The sequence below is a fragment of the Oncorhynchus keta genome, chromosome 7, assembly GCF_023373465.1.
Source record: "Oncorhynchus keta strain PuntledgeMale-10-30-2019 chromosome 7, Oket_V2, whole genome shotgun sequence".
Taxonomy (NCBI): Eukaryota; Metazoa; Chordata; class Actinopteri; order Salmoniformes; family Salmonidae; genus Oncorhynchus; species Oncorhynchus keta.
The window spans coordinates 19465046-19482769 of record NC_068427.1 but is presented as its reverse complement, the minus strand read 5'-3'; the positions used below and the strand labels follow the sequence as shown (position 1 = coordinate 19482769).

The 17724-nt window shown below is 42.1% G+C and overlaps 1 protein-coding gene across 18 annotated transcripts in view; it reads right to left on the bottom strand.

Moving 5' to 3' along the window:
- The window catches only part of caska (calcium/calmodulin-dependent serine protein kinase a), a 221074-nt gene that overhangs the window by 115662 nt on the left and 87688 nt on the right, over nucleotides 1–17724 (bottom strand). For all 18 annotated transcript variants that reach the window (XM_052522126.1, XM_052522123.1, XM_052522131.1 and 15 more), the window contains exon 2: nucleotides 15854–15966. In XM_052522126.1, the coding sequence (XP_052378086.1) occupies nucleotides 15854–15966 (113 nt within the window). The remainder of the gene's footprint in view (nucleotides 1–15853; nucleotides 15967–17724) is intronic.

The following is a 17724-nucleotide window of genomic DNA, read 5'->3' as shown; positions in this document are numbered from 1 at the left end:
AATCAACAAAGGGAACAGTGTTACTGCCATCTAGAGTTTGTGTGTGTGTGTGTGTGTGTGTGTGTGTGTGTGTGTGTGTACGGTCGATAGATTTCTCAGAGCTCCAGCCAAGGCTTGTGATTGGATACAAACAGGTGGTAGGGTGATGGAGAGGAATGGGAGGCCTAGTGAACGTTTCATTTGTGTTTTTCTCAGTCGTTTCCATCACTCGCTTTATGAGAAGGGAGGGATGACAGAAATCCCTGGCTCTGGTAGAAAAACATATATTTCTCCTCCGCGGACCGGGGTACACGATCCCTCGTTCAGAAGGGGTTTGTAGGGGATTGTCTGTGGAGTGTGGTAGGAAGAGAAGCTAAGCTCAAATACTCATGCAGACTTAGAAAAGGACTTAACCTGACAGTGAGTTTTCATAGCACGCACACACACACTACTACAGAAATAATAAATAATACTAGTAATAATAATTGTAATTGTTATGCCAAACCGACTAGCACGGAGGGGAGCAGTGTTGTCTGGGGAAACCACAGATGTGTCCTGCATCAAGAGAACAGGCCGGATCAGCTACCTAACAACACAGTGACATATCATCCTTCACTGTAGTGAAATCTACCATTCAACACCCGTCTGTGACTATACTGAGCCACACACGTGCACACATATCTCTCTGTCAAATCTCCTGCTAGTCCATATACACCCCAGTGGGAAGAAATGGAACTGGAGATGGAAACGTGAGAGTGGAGTGACAAACTGTGCAACTGTATGACACTCAAGACAACAGACAAAAGACAAGAGGACCGTCCCAGTTTGTCTCCGGAGATATTGGACAGTGCAATTGTTTTACTGTTGTCAGTATTCACGTATGAAAGCTTGAGTCTGACACGCGCAGACCACACACACTTAGAGATGGCAGTTCTGATCAACTTGATTCATTACTGAAGGGACTTGAGGGCCCAGCAATATAAATCAATAACCTTGTTTCACTTTTCTCATTGTAATTGCTCAGCAAAAAATGATATATTTCCAGCAATGTAAAAACATAGCAGCTAGTACCAGGATAGCCTACATGAATGTGGAATGTGCTTTGAGATCAGAATCAGGCATTAAAAGCCTATATTTTTCAAGAAGGTTCCTAATGACAGAGCAGAGGATGTGCTCAGCGGACAGGAAAGAACAGTCTCATTAGACAGCCTTCATAGAGCACAGAAAGACCGATCTCACAGAACCTCCCTCTTTGTTTTCTTTTCTCTCTCGCCCTCCAAATTCAAACCATTATTTCTCCCTCGCTCTCTTTATCCATTTCCTAATCTCTCACTCTACAGGTCTGCCTGCCTGTCTCTCTCTCTCCTTCTCATAGAAGGTAGGCGTTAGAGCTGTAATGGTCACTAAGTATAACGTGCCAGTGGTTGAGGTAATGGTAAGGCAGAGCACAGTGGTAATGTAATATAATGTAGATGTATGAGTCTCCATTGCAGATGAGATGCCATCAGTTACCTATGTGTTAGGCAATTATGCAAAAAATAGGCACATACTCTGCTGCCAATTTACCCTCAATTGGCTCAGTGTGTGTGTGTGTGTGTGTGTGTGTGTGTGTGTGTGTGTGTGTGTGTGTGTGTGTGTGTGTGTGTGTGTGTGTGTGTGTGTGTGTGTGTGTGTGTGTGTGTGTGTGTGTGTGTTTGCCTGAGACAAGAAAAGGAAGATATATCATAATGGGTGGTTGAAGTAACTACAGTCCATATGTGGTCCTCTAAAATAAAGTGGCAGACTTCACCAAGATTGAACCCTGCAATCTTCCCCTCTTAAAAACAAATAGAACCTCCCGGGTGGCGCAGTGGTCTGCATCGCAGTGCTCGCTGTGCCACCAGAGACTCTGGGTTTGCGCCCAGGCACTGTCGCAGCTGGCTGCAACCAGGAGGTCCGTGGGGCGACGCACAATTGGCCTAGCGTCGTCCGGGTTAGGGAGGGTTTGGCCGGTTAGTGCACAGTGTTTCCTCCGACACATTGGTCGGGTTGGATGCGTGCTGTCTTAAGAAGCAGTGCGGCTTGGTTGGGTTGTGTATTGGAGGACGCATGACTTTTGACCTTCGTCTCTCCCGAGCCGTACGGGAGTTGTAGCGATGAGACAAGATAGTAACTACTAACAATAGGATACCGTGAGAAGGGGGTAAAAAAATAGAACACCTCTATTTCTCTCTCTTTCAGAGTGGATGAATGGTGCTGCAGTTTTATGAGCTGCTGACCAATTCTGATGTTGTGAGTTTTTTTTCCACTGGTCTGAACTGGTCTGAATTGTACATACAGTGGGGCAAAAAATGATTTAGTCAACCACCAATTGTGAAAGTTCTCCCACTTAAAAAGATAAGAGAGGCCTGTAATTGTCATCATAGGTACACTTCAACTATGACAGACAAAATGAGAAAAACAAATCCAGAAAATCACATTGTAGGATTTTTTATGAATTATTTGCAAATTATGGTGGACTATCCCCGACACTCAGGAACAGGAAGTGATGGTGTAAGAGAGGCCGACGTGCGGGCACCCAGGCGAAACTACGTCGGCGAGTAAATAAATCGCCAATTTAGTTAGATAAACTGTAGACCAGTGGTTCTCAACTGGTTTTGCCTGGGGCCCCAAATTTGACAAGGACAATTTATTCACAAACCAATATTATGGACTGTTAATGATTGCATTTTGTAATGTTGTATTGCAGCTGCCTTCTTGGGCAGGCTTCACTTGCAAAATAGACTCTGTCTCACTGGGCTACCATTATGGTATTAAAGAAAATCATTACACAGACATATTAGCTGAGAAAACATTTATAACCAATTCAAGAGAATAAGCCTTTTAAATAGGCGACCAGTTCAGGGGTGGGGTGTAATAAATGATCAGACTCAGAACATGACATTAAAACCAGTCCAATAATGTTAGTGAACAGTAACACACACCAGTCCAATAATGTTAATGAACAGTAACACACACCAGTCCTATAATGTTAATGAACAGTAACAGACACCAGTCCTATAATGTTAATGAACAGTAACACACACCAGTCCAATAATGTTAATGAACAGTAACACACACCAGTCCAATAATGTTAATGAACAGTAACACCCACCAGTCCAATAATGTTAATGAACAGTAACACACACCAGTCCAATAATGTTAATGAACAGTAACACACACCAGTCATATAATGTTAATGAACAGTAACACACACCAGTCCAATAATGTTAACAGTAACACACACCAGTCCATATAATGTTAATGAACAGTAACACACACCAGTCCAATAATGTTAACAGTAATACACACCAGTCCAATAATGTAATTACCATGAACAGTAACACACACCAGTCCAATAATGTTGAACAGTAACACACACCAGTCCAATAATGTTAATGAACAGTAACACACACCAGTCCATATAATAATGTTAATGAACAGTAACACACACCAGTCCAATAATGTTAATGAACAGTAACACACACCAGTCCAATAATGTTAATGAACAGTTACACCAGTCAATAATGTGAACACACACCAGTCATATAATGTTAATGAACAGTAACACACACCAGTCCAATAATGTTAATGAACAGTAACACACACCAGTCCAATAATGTTAACAGTAACACACACCAGTGAACAGTAACACACACCAGTCCAATAATGTTTGAACAGTAACACACACCAGTCCAATAATGTTAATGAACAGTAACACACACCAGTCCAATAATGTTAATGAACAGTCAATAATGTTAATGAACACACCAGTCCAATAATGTTAATGAACAGTAACACACACCAGTCCAATAATGTTAATGAACAGTAACACACACCAGTCATATAATGTTAATGAACAGTAACACACACCAGTCCAATAATGTTAGTCCTATAATGTTAATGAACAGTAACAACACCAGAACAGTAACACACACCAGTAATGAACCACCAGTCCAATAATGTTAATGAACAGTAACAATAATGTTAATGAACAGTAAAACACCAGTCATATAATGTTGAACAGTGAAAATGTAACACACACCAGTCCAATAATGTTAATGAACAATAATGTTAACACACACCAGTCCAATAATGTTAATGAACAGTAACACACACCAGTCCATGTTAACATAATGTTAATGAACAGTAACACACACCAGTCCAATAATGTTAACAGTAACACACACCAGTCCTATAATGTTAATGAACAGTAACACACACCAGTCCAATAATGTTAATGAACAGTAACAACACATACAATAATTTTAATGAACAGTAACACACACCAGTCCAATAATGTTAATGAACAGTAACACACACCAGTCCAATAATGTTAATGAACAGTAACACACACCAGTCCAATAATGTTAATGAACAGTAACACACACCAGTCCAATAATGTTAATGAACAGTAACACACACCAGTCCAATAATGTTAATGAACAGTAACACACACCAGTCCAATAATGTTAATGAACAGTAACACACACCAGTCCAATAATGTTAACAGTAACACACACCAGTCCAATAATGTTAATGAACAGTAACACACACCAGTCCAATAATGTTAACAGTAACACACACCAGTCCAATAATGTTAACAGTAATACACACCAGTCCAATAATGTTAACAGTAACACACACCAGTCATATAATGTTAATGAACAGTAACACACACCAGTCCAATAATGTTAATGAACAGTAACACACACCAGTCAGTCCAATAATTTTAATGAACAGTAACACACACCAGTCCAATAATGTTAATGAACAGTAACACACACCAGTCCAATAATGTTAATGAACAGTAACACACACCAGTCCAATAATGTTAATGAACAGTAACACACACCAGTCCAATAACGTTAATGAACAGTAACACACACCAGTCCAATAATGTTAATGAACAGTAACACACACCAGTCCTATAATGTTAACAGTAACACACACCAGTCCAATAATGTTAACAGTAACACACACCAGTCCAATAATCTTAACAATAACACACACCAGTCCTATAATGTTAATGAACAGTAACACACACCAGTCCTATAATGTTAATGAACAATAACACACACCAGTCCTATATTGTTAATGAACAGTAACACACACCAGTCCTATAATGTTAATGAACAGTAACACACACCAGTCCTATAATGTTAATGAACAGTAACACACACCAGTCATATAATGTTAATGAACAGTAACACACACCAGTCCAATAATGTTAACAGTAATACACACCAGTCCAATAATGTTAATGAACAGTAACACACACCAGTCCAATAATGTTAATGAACAGTAACACACACCAGTCCAATAATGTTAACAGTAACACACACCAGTCCAATAATGTTAACAGTAACACACACCAGTCCTATAATGTTAACAGTAACACACACCAGTCATATAATGTTAATGAACAGTAACACACACCAGTCCAATAATGTTAGTGAACAGTAACACACACCAGTCCAATAATGTTAATGAACAGTAACACACACCAGTCCAATAATGTTAATGAACAGTAACACACACCAGTCATATAATGTTAATGAACAGTAACACACACCAGTCCAATAATGTTAACAGTAACACACACCAGTCCTATAATATTAATGAACAGTAACACACACCAGTCCTATAATGTTAATGAACAGTAACACACACCAGTCCAATAATGTTAATGAACAGTAACACATACCAGTCTAATAATGTTAATGAACAGTAACACACACCAGTCATATAATGTTAACAGTAACACACACCAGTCCAATAATGTTAATGAACAGTAACACACACCAGTCATATAATGTTAATGAACATTAACACACACCAGTCCAATAATGTTAACAGTAATACACACCAGTCCAATAATGTTAATGAACAGTAACACACACCAGTCCAATAATGTTAACAGTAATACACACCAGTCCAATAATGTTAACAGTAACACACACCAGTCATATAATGTTAATGAACAGTAACACACACCAGTCCAATAATGTTAGTGAACAGTAACACACACCAGTCATATAATGTTAATGAACAGTAACACACACCAGTCCAATAATGTTAATGAACAGTAACACACACCAGTCCAATAATGTTAATGAACAGTAATACACACCAGTCCAATAATGTTAACAGTAACACACACCAGTCATATAATGTTAATGAACAGTAACACACACCAGTCCAATAATGTTAGTGAACAGTAACACACACCAGTCATATAATGTTAATGAACAGTAACACACACCAGTCCAATAATGTTAACAGTAACACACACCAGTCCAATAATGTTAACAGTAACACACACCAGTCCAATAATGTTAATGAACAGTAACACACACCAGTCCTATAATGTTAACAGTAACACACACCAGTCCAATAATGTTAACAGTAACACACACCAGTCCAATAATCTTAACAATAACACACACCAGTCCAATAATGTTAATGAACAGTAACACACACCAGTCCTATAATGTTAATGAACAGTAACACACACCAGTCCAATAATGTTAATGAACAGTAACACACACCAGTCCAATAATGTAAATGAGCAGTAACACACACCAGTCCTATAATGTTAATGAACAGTAACACACACCAGTTCAATAATGTTAATGAACAGTAACACACACCAGTCATATAATGTTAACAGTCACACACACCAGTCCAATAATGTTAATGAACAGTAACACACACCAGTCATATAATGTTAATGAACAGTAACACACACCAGTTCAATAATGTTAATGAACAGTAACACACACCAGTCCTATAATGTTAATGAACAGTAACACACACCAGTCCAATAATGTAAATGAGCAGTAACACACACCAGTCCTATAATGTTAATGAACAGTAACACACACCAGTCCAATAATGTTAATGAACAGTAACACACACCAGTCCTATAATGTTAATGAACAGTAACACACACCAGTCCAATAATGTTAATGAACAGTAACACACACCAGTCCTATAATGTTAATGAACAGTAACACACACCAGTCCTATAATGTTAACAGTAACACACACCAGTCCTATAATGTTAATGAACAGTAACACACACCAGTCCAATAATGTTAATGAACAGTAACACACACCAGTCCAATAATGTAAATGAGCAGTAACACACACCAGTCCTATAATGTTAACAGTAACACACACCAGTCCTATAATGTTAACAGTAACACACACCAGTCCAATAATGTTAATGAACAGTAACACACACCAGTCCAATAATGTTAATGAACAGTACCACACACCAGTCCAATAATGTTAATGAACAGTAACACACACCAGTCCAATAATGTTAATGAACAGTAACACACACCAGTCCAATAATGTTAACAGTAACACATACCAGTCCTATAATGTTAATGAGCAGTAACACACACCAGTACAATAATCTTAACAATAACACACACCAGTCCAATAATGTTAATGAGCAGTAACACACACCAGTCCTATAATGTTAATGAACAGTAACACACACCAGTCCAATAGTGTTAACAGTAACACACACCAGTCCTATAATGTTAAGAGTAACACACACCAGTCCAATAATGTTAATGAACAGTAACACACACCAGTCCAATAATGTTAATGAACAGTAACACACACCAGTCCAATAGTGTTAACAGTAACACACACCAGTCCTATAATGTTAACAGTAACACACACCAGTCCAATAATGTTAATGAACAGTAACACACACCAGTCCAATAATGTTAATGAACAGTAACACACACCAGTCCAATAGTGTTAACAGTAACACACACCAGTCCTATAATGTTAACAGTAACACACACCAGTCCTATAATGTTAATGAACAGTAACACACACCAGTCCAATAATGTTAATGAGCAGTAACACACACCAGTCCTATAATGTTAATGAACAGTAACACACACCAGTCCTATAATGTTAGTGAACAGTAACACAAACCAGTCCAATAATGTTAATGAACAGTAACACACACCAGTCCAATAATGTTAATGAACAGTACCACACACCAGTCCAATAATGGTAATGAACAGTAACACACACCAGTCCAATAATGTTAATGAACAGTACCACACACCAGTCCAATAATGTTAATGAACAGTACCACACACCAGTCCAATAATGTTAATGAACAGTAACACACACCAGTCCAATAATGTTAATGAACAGTAACACATAAGTGTTTAAAATAAGAAAAAAATCAATTACCATGTGAATAGTTTCACAACCTTGAAGTTTTTTTAAAAGGTGTAAGTTAACCAGTTCAATAAAATGTCATATGAATGTCATAATTAATTAACAATAACAATTGACATAGTGAACAAGAACACATGAACCTGTTTATTTATTGTGTGCGGGGCCTATCAGTGGGAAAGCTGGGGGTGTTTCTTCAGTTTGATAAGTTTATTGAAGTCCGGGTTTGACAGGGACACTCGGAGGTCATTCTGGCTGTCCAGTTTGTTTCTTCTTTTAGTTTTCAGCACAGCCATAGCAGAGAAGCCACTTTCACACAGATATGTAGTGCTGAACGATAGCACGGTTCTGATTGCACGACAGGCAAGAGCAGGATACTCTCCCACTACGCTGCTCCAGAACTGTGGCAGTGTCATTTCCAGGGCACATGCTCAGTCCGCGATCAAAATGACAGTTCCAACAGCTGTCATCTTAATTGCTTGGCAACATGACGCATCCCATTCAAAATGGTGTCGCGTATCCAGTCATCTTGTCTCCTGTTCTCCTCTGGGGAGTAGTCGCAAAACTTTCCCTGCAGCTTGACAAGATACTGTCAATGTTGTTTTTAAGTGTGTCGCCGTGCAACTTGTTGATCAGATTCTGAATCTCAAAATCAGCATTGGGAAACATGTCAATCCTCCCGTTAGGAACATGCTTTGACAAAACAGTAAGCTTCATTTGAAGGCATCCACTTTATCCATCTGTTCAAATTGATTGTGCCCCCTCCCTTGCATTGACACATTGAGAGAACTCACAATCGACATGTTCGGCCAGAGGTGACTTGTTTTCCGAAAGATACGAAGCAATCTCCACGTGAAGCTCATAAAAGCGACCCAACACTTTACCCCTGAGCCAGCGGACCTCTGCATGATAAAGCACCTGCTGGTGCTCGCTCCCCATATACCTGCAGAAGGCCTGGAAACACCTGCTGGTGCTCGCTCCCCATATACCTGAAGAAGGCCTGGAAACACCTGCTGGTGCTCGCTCCCCATATACCTGAAGAAGGCCTGGAAACACCTGCTGGTGCTCGCTCCCCATATACCTGCAGAAGGCCTGGAAACACCTGCTGGTGCTCGCTCCCCATATCCCTGCAGAAGGCCTGGAAACACCTGCTGGTGCTCGCTCCCCATATACCTGCAGAAGGCCTGGAAACACCTGCTGGTGCTCGCTCCCCATATACCTGCAGAAAGCCTGGAAACACCTGCTGGTGCTCGCTCCCCATATACCTGCAGAGGGCCTGGAAACACCTGCTGGTGCTCGCTCCCCATATACCTGCAGAAGGCCTGGAAACACCTGCTGGTGCTCGCTCCCCATATACCTGCAGAAGGCCTGGAAACACCTGCTGCAGAAGGGAAACACCTGCTGGTGCTCGCTCCCCATATACCTGCAGAAGGCCTGGAAACACCTGCTGGTGCTCGCTCCCCATATACCTGCAGAAGGCCTGGAAACACCTGCTGGTGCTCGCTCCCCATATACCTGCAGAAGGCCTGGAAACACCTGCTGGTGCTCGCTCCCCATATACCTGCAGAAGGCCTGGAAACACCTGCTGGTGCTCGCTCCCCATATACCTGCAGAAGGCCTGGAAACACCTGCTGGTGCTCACTCCCCATATACCTGCAGAAGGCCTGGAAACACCTGCTGGTGCTCACTCCCCATATACCTGCAGAAGGCCTGGAAACACCTGCTGGTGCTCGCTCCCCATATACCTGCAGAAGGCCTGGAAACACCTGCTGGTGCTCGCTCCCCATATACCTGCAGAAGGCCTGGAAACACCTGCTGGTGCTCCCATATACCTGCAGAAGGCCTGGAAACACCTGCTGGGTGCTCGCTCCCCATATACCTGCAGAAGGCCTGGAAACACCTGCTGGTGCTCCATATACCTCCCCATATACCTGCAGAAGGCCTGGAAACACCTGCTGGTGCTCACTCCCCATATACCTGCAGAAGGCCTGGAAACACCTGCTGGTGCTCGCTCCCCATATACCTGCAGAAGGCCTGGAAACACCTGCTGGTGCTCGCTCCCCATATACCTGCAGAAGGCCTGGAAACACCTGCTGGTGCTCGCTCCCCATATACCTGCAGAAGGCCTGGAAACACCTGCTGGTGCTCACTCCCCATATACCTGCAGAAGGCCTGGAAACACCTGCTGGTGCTCGCTCCCCATATACCTGCAGAAGGCCTGGAAACACCTGCTGGTGCTCGCTCCCCATATACCTGCAGAAGGCCTGGAAACACCTGCTGGTGCTCGCTCCCCATATACCTGCAGAAGGCCTGGAAACACCTGCTGGTGCTCGCTCCCCATATACCTGCAGAAGGCCTGGAAACACCTGCTGGTGCTCGCTCCCCATATACCTGCAGAAGGCCTGGAAACACCTGCTGGTGCTCGCTCCCCATATACCTGCAGAAGGCCTGGAAACACCTGCTGGTGCTCGCTCCCCATATACCTGCAGAAGGCCTGGAAACACCTGCTGGTGCTCGCTCCCCATATACCTGCAGAAGGCCTGGAAACACCTGCTGGTGCTCGCTCCCCATATACCTGCAGAAGGCCTGGAAACACCTGCTGGTGCTCACTCCCCATATACCTGCAGAAGGCCTGGAAACACCTGCTGGTGCTCACTCCCCATATACCTGCAGAAGGCCTGGAAACACCTGCTGGTGCTCACTCCCCATATACCTGCAGAAGGCCTGGAAACACCTGCTGGTGCTCGCTCCCCATATACCTGCAGAAGGCCTGGAAACACCTGCTGGTGCTCACTCCCCATATACCTGCAGAAGGCCTGGAAACACCTGCTGGTGCTCACTCCCCATATACCTGCAGAAGGCCTGGAAACACCTGAAACACCTGCTGGTGCTGCTCCCCATATACCTGAAGAAGGCCTGGAAACACCTGCTGGTGCTCGCTCCCCATATACCTGCAGAAGGCCTGGAAACACCTGCTGGTGCTCACTCCCCATATACCTGCAGAAGGCCTGGAAACACCTGCTGGTGCTCACTCCCCATATACCTGCAGAAGGCCTGGAAACACCTGCTTTTCGTGGAACTGTTTTTGATATAGTTGACACACTTGATCACATCCTGGAGAGTGGCGTGGAGGTCAGGCACCATGTATTTAGCTGCCAATGCCTCCCTGTGTAGGAAGCAGTGGTTCCACTTCGCACTTTGTGCTCTCTCAATGATTCGCTTTACTACTCTGGAGTGCTTTCCCGTCATGGCAGCTGCCCCATCAGTGGTCACACCAACTCACCCATCCCAGGCCAGTCCCCCAGAGCCCATGTACAGTAGAAGTCCATTGTGTTAAAGACAGCCTCTGCACAACTGAGCAAGAGGACAAGTACATTAGAGTGTCTAGTTTGAGAAACAGACGCCTCACAAGTCCTAAACTGGCAGCTTCATTAAATAGTACACGCAAAACACCAGTCTCAATGTCAAGAGTGAAGAGGCAACTCCGGGATGCTGGCCTTCTAGGCAGAGTTCCTCTGTCCAGTGTCTGTGTTCTTTTAACCATCTTAATCTTTTCTTTTTATTGGCCAGTCTGAGATATGGCTTTTTCTTTGCAACTCTGCCTAGAAGGCAACATCCCGGAGTCGCCTCTTCGACGTTGAGACTGGTGTTTGCAAAGAAAAAGCCAGTTGCCTCTTCACTCTTGTGAGGCAGCGTAGCCTAGTGGTTAGAGTGTTGGACTAGTAACCGGAAGGTTGTGAGTTCAAACCCCCGAGCTGACAAGGTACAAGGTACAAATCTGTCGTTCTGCCCCTGAACAGGCAGTTAACCCACTGTTCCCAGGCCGTCATTGAAAATAAGAATGTGTTCTTAACTGACTTGCCTGGTTAAATAAAGGTTAAAAAAAAATTAAAAAAAAAATCTGTTTATCCATTGTATAATGATTGTAATTAATCCAAATTATATCCAAACCTAAAAGAAAATTATTACAAACCTAAAAAGTGACGTTTGTTGCCAACTATGTAAAAATAGCCTATAAAGCCAACAATTAAAAACATTGCAGCCTGCAGGTAGAAATTATCCTGATAAAAATGTATTTCCTATCAATCACATGGCCTGTCTGCAACAAACTTGAAACATTGTGTAAACGATTTACTAATTGGTCCGGCCCAAAGCTTGAACTAGCAAACTTGCAATATTTTATCAAATATTCTGCGCCCTCAGAGACTTGGAAAGATTCTCAAATACATTGAGGAGGAAAAAACAGTTTGCTTGATGTTTGAGGTGAAGAAAACATTAGTTTCGAGAAGCGCCACAGCTCATTAGTGGTGGGGCGTTATGCCAATCAGAAATACTATCAGATACGATCGTCGTATGGAGTAGACCAAAGCGCAGCGTGGTTAGAATACATTCTTCTTTATTAATGAAGAACACGAAGAACACTTAAACAAAAACAACAAAACGAAGAAGACGACCGTGATATAAACAATGTGCTAACATGCAACATAACATAGACAATAACCCACGAAATACCCAAAGAAGATGGCTGCCTAAATATGGCTCCCAATCAGAAACAACGATAAACACCTGCCTCTAATTGAGAACCAATCTAGGCAACCATAGACCAACATAAACACCTAGATGAAAACAACCCCATAAATCTACAAAAACTCCTAGACAGCACAAACACCCTAGAATGAGACAAAAACACACATATCACCCATGTCACACCCTGACCTAACCAAAATAATAAAGAAGGGCGTGACACAAATCTGACACAGATCCCTAAATGGGCTCATTTATATCACTTTTACTCTGCTAACCTTGGCTTTAGTAGGGTGGTCGGTACTCTGCTCTCCCCAGTCTGTCTATAGAGAGCGCTGCTCAAAGCACTGAGTGCAATTTGTCAGCTTTGCCGTTTTAAACTCTATGTACAACATAATACGGATCACGAAAGCACAATCTCACTGGATTTTTTTAGAAATGGTAATACTGTTTTAAAAAAGTACACAAAAAAACCCCACAATACTACATTTTTCTTTTTTCTGTTATTTATCTCTCTTATGACCCTTTCAGGAAAAAATCACAATCGCAAGCATTTTGAAAACTACTTTGGAAAGAAATATCAATCCTCATCCATCTCTGCAGCTCTCCACCAATCAGGCCTTTATGGTAAAGTGTCCAGACGGAAACCACTCCTCAGTAAAAGGCACATGACAGCCGCTTGGAGTTTTCCAAAAGGCACCTAAAGTACTCTCAGACCATGAGAAACAAGATTCTCTGGTCTGATGAAACCCAAGATTTAACTATTGGGCCTGAATATGTCACGTCTGGAGGAAACCAGGCACCGCTCATCACCTGGCCAATACCATGCCTATGGTGAAGCATGGTGGTGGCAGCATCATGCTGTGGGGATGTTTTTCAGCGGCAGGGACTGGGAGACTAGTCAAGATAGAGGGAAAGAGGAATGGAGCCAAGTACAGAGAGATCCTTGATGAAAACCTGCTCCAGAGTGCTCAGGACCTCAGACTGGGGTGAAGGTTCATCTTCCAACAGGACAACGACCCTAAGCACACAGCCAAGACAACACAGGAGTGGCTTGGGACAAGTCTCTGAATGTCCTTGAGTGGCCCAGCCAGAGTCCGGACTTGAACCCGATCGAAGAGACCTGAAAATAGCTGTCCAGCAACGCTCCCCATGCAACCTGACAGAGCTTGAGAGGATCTGCGGTTAAGAATGGGAGAAACTCACCAAATACAGGTGTGCCAAGCCTGTAGCGTCATACCCAAGAAGACTCGAGACTGTAATCGCTGCCAAAGCTGCAAAGTAGTGAGTAAAGGGTCTGAATACTTATATAAATGTTTTTTTATGTTGATACATTTGCAAAAATGTCGTAAAACCCTTTTTTTGCTTTGTCATTATAGGGTAAAGAGAGACCTAAGACAACAACATAGCATGGTAGCAACACAAGAAAACACAGCATGGTAGCAACACAACATGACAACAACATGGTAGCAACACCACATTGCAGCAGCACAACATGGTAGCAGCACAAAACATGATGCAAACCTTTTTGGGAACAGACACCAGCACGAAGGCAAGAAGGTAGAGACAATAATACATCACACGAAGCAGCCACAACTGTCAGTAAGAGTGTCCATAATTGAGTCTTTGAATGAAAAGATGGGAGATAAAAGCTGCCCAGGTTGAGTGTTTTCTGCAGCTCGATCCAGTCGCTAACTGAAGCGAACTGAAAAGAGGAGTGACCCGGGGATGTGTGTGCTGTGGGGACCTTTAACAGAACGTGACTGGCAGTGGTCAGATTTGCCACCAATGCTTCTTATTGGACACATCACTGCAAGAATGCGAAGGTAACCTGTCTAAATGACTATCACGTCTGTAGCCATGAAATGCTTTGAAAGGCCGGTCACGGCTCACATCAACACTATCATCCCAGACACCCTGGACCCACTCCAATTCGCATACCGCCCCAACAGATCCACAGATGACACAATCTCTATTGCACTCCACACTGCCCTCTACCACCTGGGCATGAGGAACACCTATGTGAGAATGTTGTTCATTATCTACAGCTCAGAGTTCCACACCATAGTTCCCTCTAAGTTCATCACTAAGCTAAGGACTTTGGGACTGAACACCTCCCGCTGAAACTGGATCCTGGGGCCCGAGTTCCCTGCCATCCAGGACCTCTATCCTAGCGGTGTCAGAGGAAGGCCTTAAAAATGGTTAAAGATTCCAGCCACCCAAGTCATAGACTGATCCCCTTCCTACCGCAAGGCAAGCGGTACCGATGCACCATGTCTGGAACCAACAGGACCCTGAACAGCTTCAACCCCCAAGCGATAATACTGCTAAATAGTTGGAAAAACAGTCAACCAAATAGCTACTCGGACTATATGCATTGTCTTTTTTGCACTAACTTGTTTTACTCATCACATACTCTGCTGTTACTGCTAATTATCTATCCTGTTGCCTAGTCACTTTATTCATAGTTATATGTACAGTACATATCTACTTGAATTACCTCGTACCCCTGCACATTGACTAGGTACTGGTACCCTGTGTATATAAGTTGTCATTACTCATTGTTTATTTATTATTACTTTTATTATTATGGGTTATTACTTTTCTATTATTTCTCTATTTTCTCTCTCTCTGCATTGTTAGGAAGGGCCCGTAAGAAAGCATTTCTCTGTTAGTCTCCACCTGTTGTTTACGAAGCATGTGACAAATAACATTAGATTTGATATGAGGCCTGTGCCCTGCGTCTGGTGCTTTGTGCAGACAATTTCATGACTCACTGGCCTCTTTGTGATTAGTTTGCTTTCTGAACAAAACAAAGTACCAAGATGTCTATGCCTATTTTTTATTTTTTATTTTTTACCTCAGAGGCAGGGCTAAAGGGTTATTTGGAGTACAGATTCAGAGTGAGAACAGACAGACAGACAGACAGACAGACAGACAGACAGACAGACAGACAGACAGACAGACAGACAGACAGACAGACAGACAGACAGACAGACACGCCTCCCACATCACCTTACACCCAGCTGATAAGTGTGTACATTTGTCTCTATAACCATCAGCATCCACACACAACAGAGAGAGAGTGATATAGTGTGTGCGTGTGTTTTCTTACCCTCTGTGCTGAGTCCAGGGCTGGAGGTAAACTGGGCCACATCTACAATCTTCACAGCAAACTGCTGTCCTGTGTCTCTGTTGATACATCTCCTCACCACGCTGAACGGACCCCTGCACAGGAAAGAACACACACACCTTAACATCTCATACCGTCAAACATAGGACAGAACACCTTAACATCTCATACCGTCAAACATAGGACAGAACACCTTAACATCTCATACCGTCATACGTAGGACAGAACACCTTAACATCTCATACCTTTATACCTAGGACAGAACACCTTAACATCTCATACCTTTATACATAGGACAGAACACCTTAACATCTCATACATTTATACCTAGGACAGAACACCTTAACATCTCATACATTTATACCTAGGACAGAACACCTTAACATCTCATACATTTATACCTAGGATAGAACACCTTAACATGTCATACCTTTATACATAGGACAGAACACCTTAACATCTCATACCTTTATACCTAGGACAGAAAACCTTAACATCTCATACCTTTATACATAGGACAGAACACCTTAACATCTCATACATTTATACCTAGGACAGAACACCTTAACATCTCATACATTTATACCTAGGACAGAACACCTTAACATCTCATACATTTATACCTAGGACAGAACACCTTAACATCTCATACATTTATACCTAGGATAGAACACCTTAACATGTCATACCTTTATACATAGGACAGAACACCTTAACATCTCATACCTTTAACACCTTAACATCTCATACCTTTATACCTAGGACAGAACACCTTAACATCTCATACCTTTATACCTAGGACAGAACACCTTAACATCTCATACATTTATACCTAGGACAGAACACCTTAACATCTCATACATTTATACCTAGGACAGAACACCTTAACATCTCATACACATTTATACCTTAACATCTCATACCGTTATACATAGGACAGAACACCTTAACATCTCATACATTTATACCTAGGACAGAACACCTTAACATCTCATACATTTATACCTAGGACAGACACTTAACATCTCAACATTTATACCTAGGACAGAACACCTTAACATCTCATACATTTTACCTAGGACAGAACACCTTAACATCTCATACATTTATACCTAGGACAGAAACATCTCATACATTTATACCTAGGACAGAACACCTTAAATCTCATACATGTATACATAGGACAGACACCTTAACATCTCATACCTTTATACATAGGACAGGTCATACATAGGACAGAACACCTTAACATCTCATACCGTCATACATAGGACAGAACACCTTAACATCTCATTTATACATAGGACAGAACACCTTAACATCTCATACATTTATACCTAGGACAGAACACCTTAACATCTCATACCTTTATACCTAGGACAGAACACCTTAACATCTCATACCTTTATACCTAGGACAGAACACCTTAACATCTCATACATTTATACCTAGGATAGAACACCTTAACATCTCATACATTTATACCTAGGACAGAACACCTTAACATCTCATCATTTATACCTAGGATAGAACATAACATGTCATACCTTTATACATAGGACAGAACACCTTAACATCTCTCATAGGACAGAAAACCTTAACATCTCATACCTTTATACATAGGACAGAACACCTTAACATCTCATACCTTTATACCTAGGACAGAACACCTTAACATCTCATACCTTTATACCTAGGACAGAACACCTTAATATCTCATACATTTATACCTAGGACAGAACACCTTAATATCTCATACATTTATACCTAGGACAGAACACCTTAACATCTCATACATTTATACATAGGACAGAACACCTTAACATCTCATACCGTCATACATAGGACAGAAC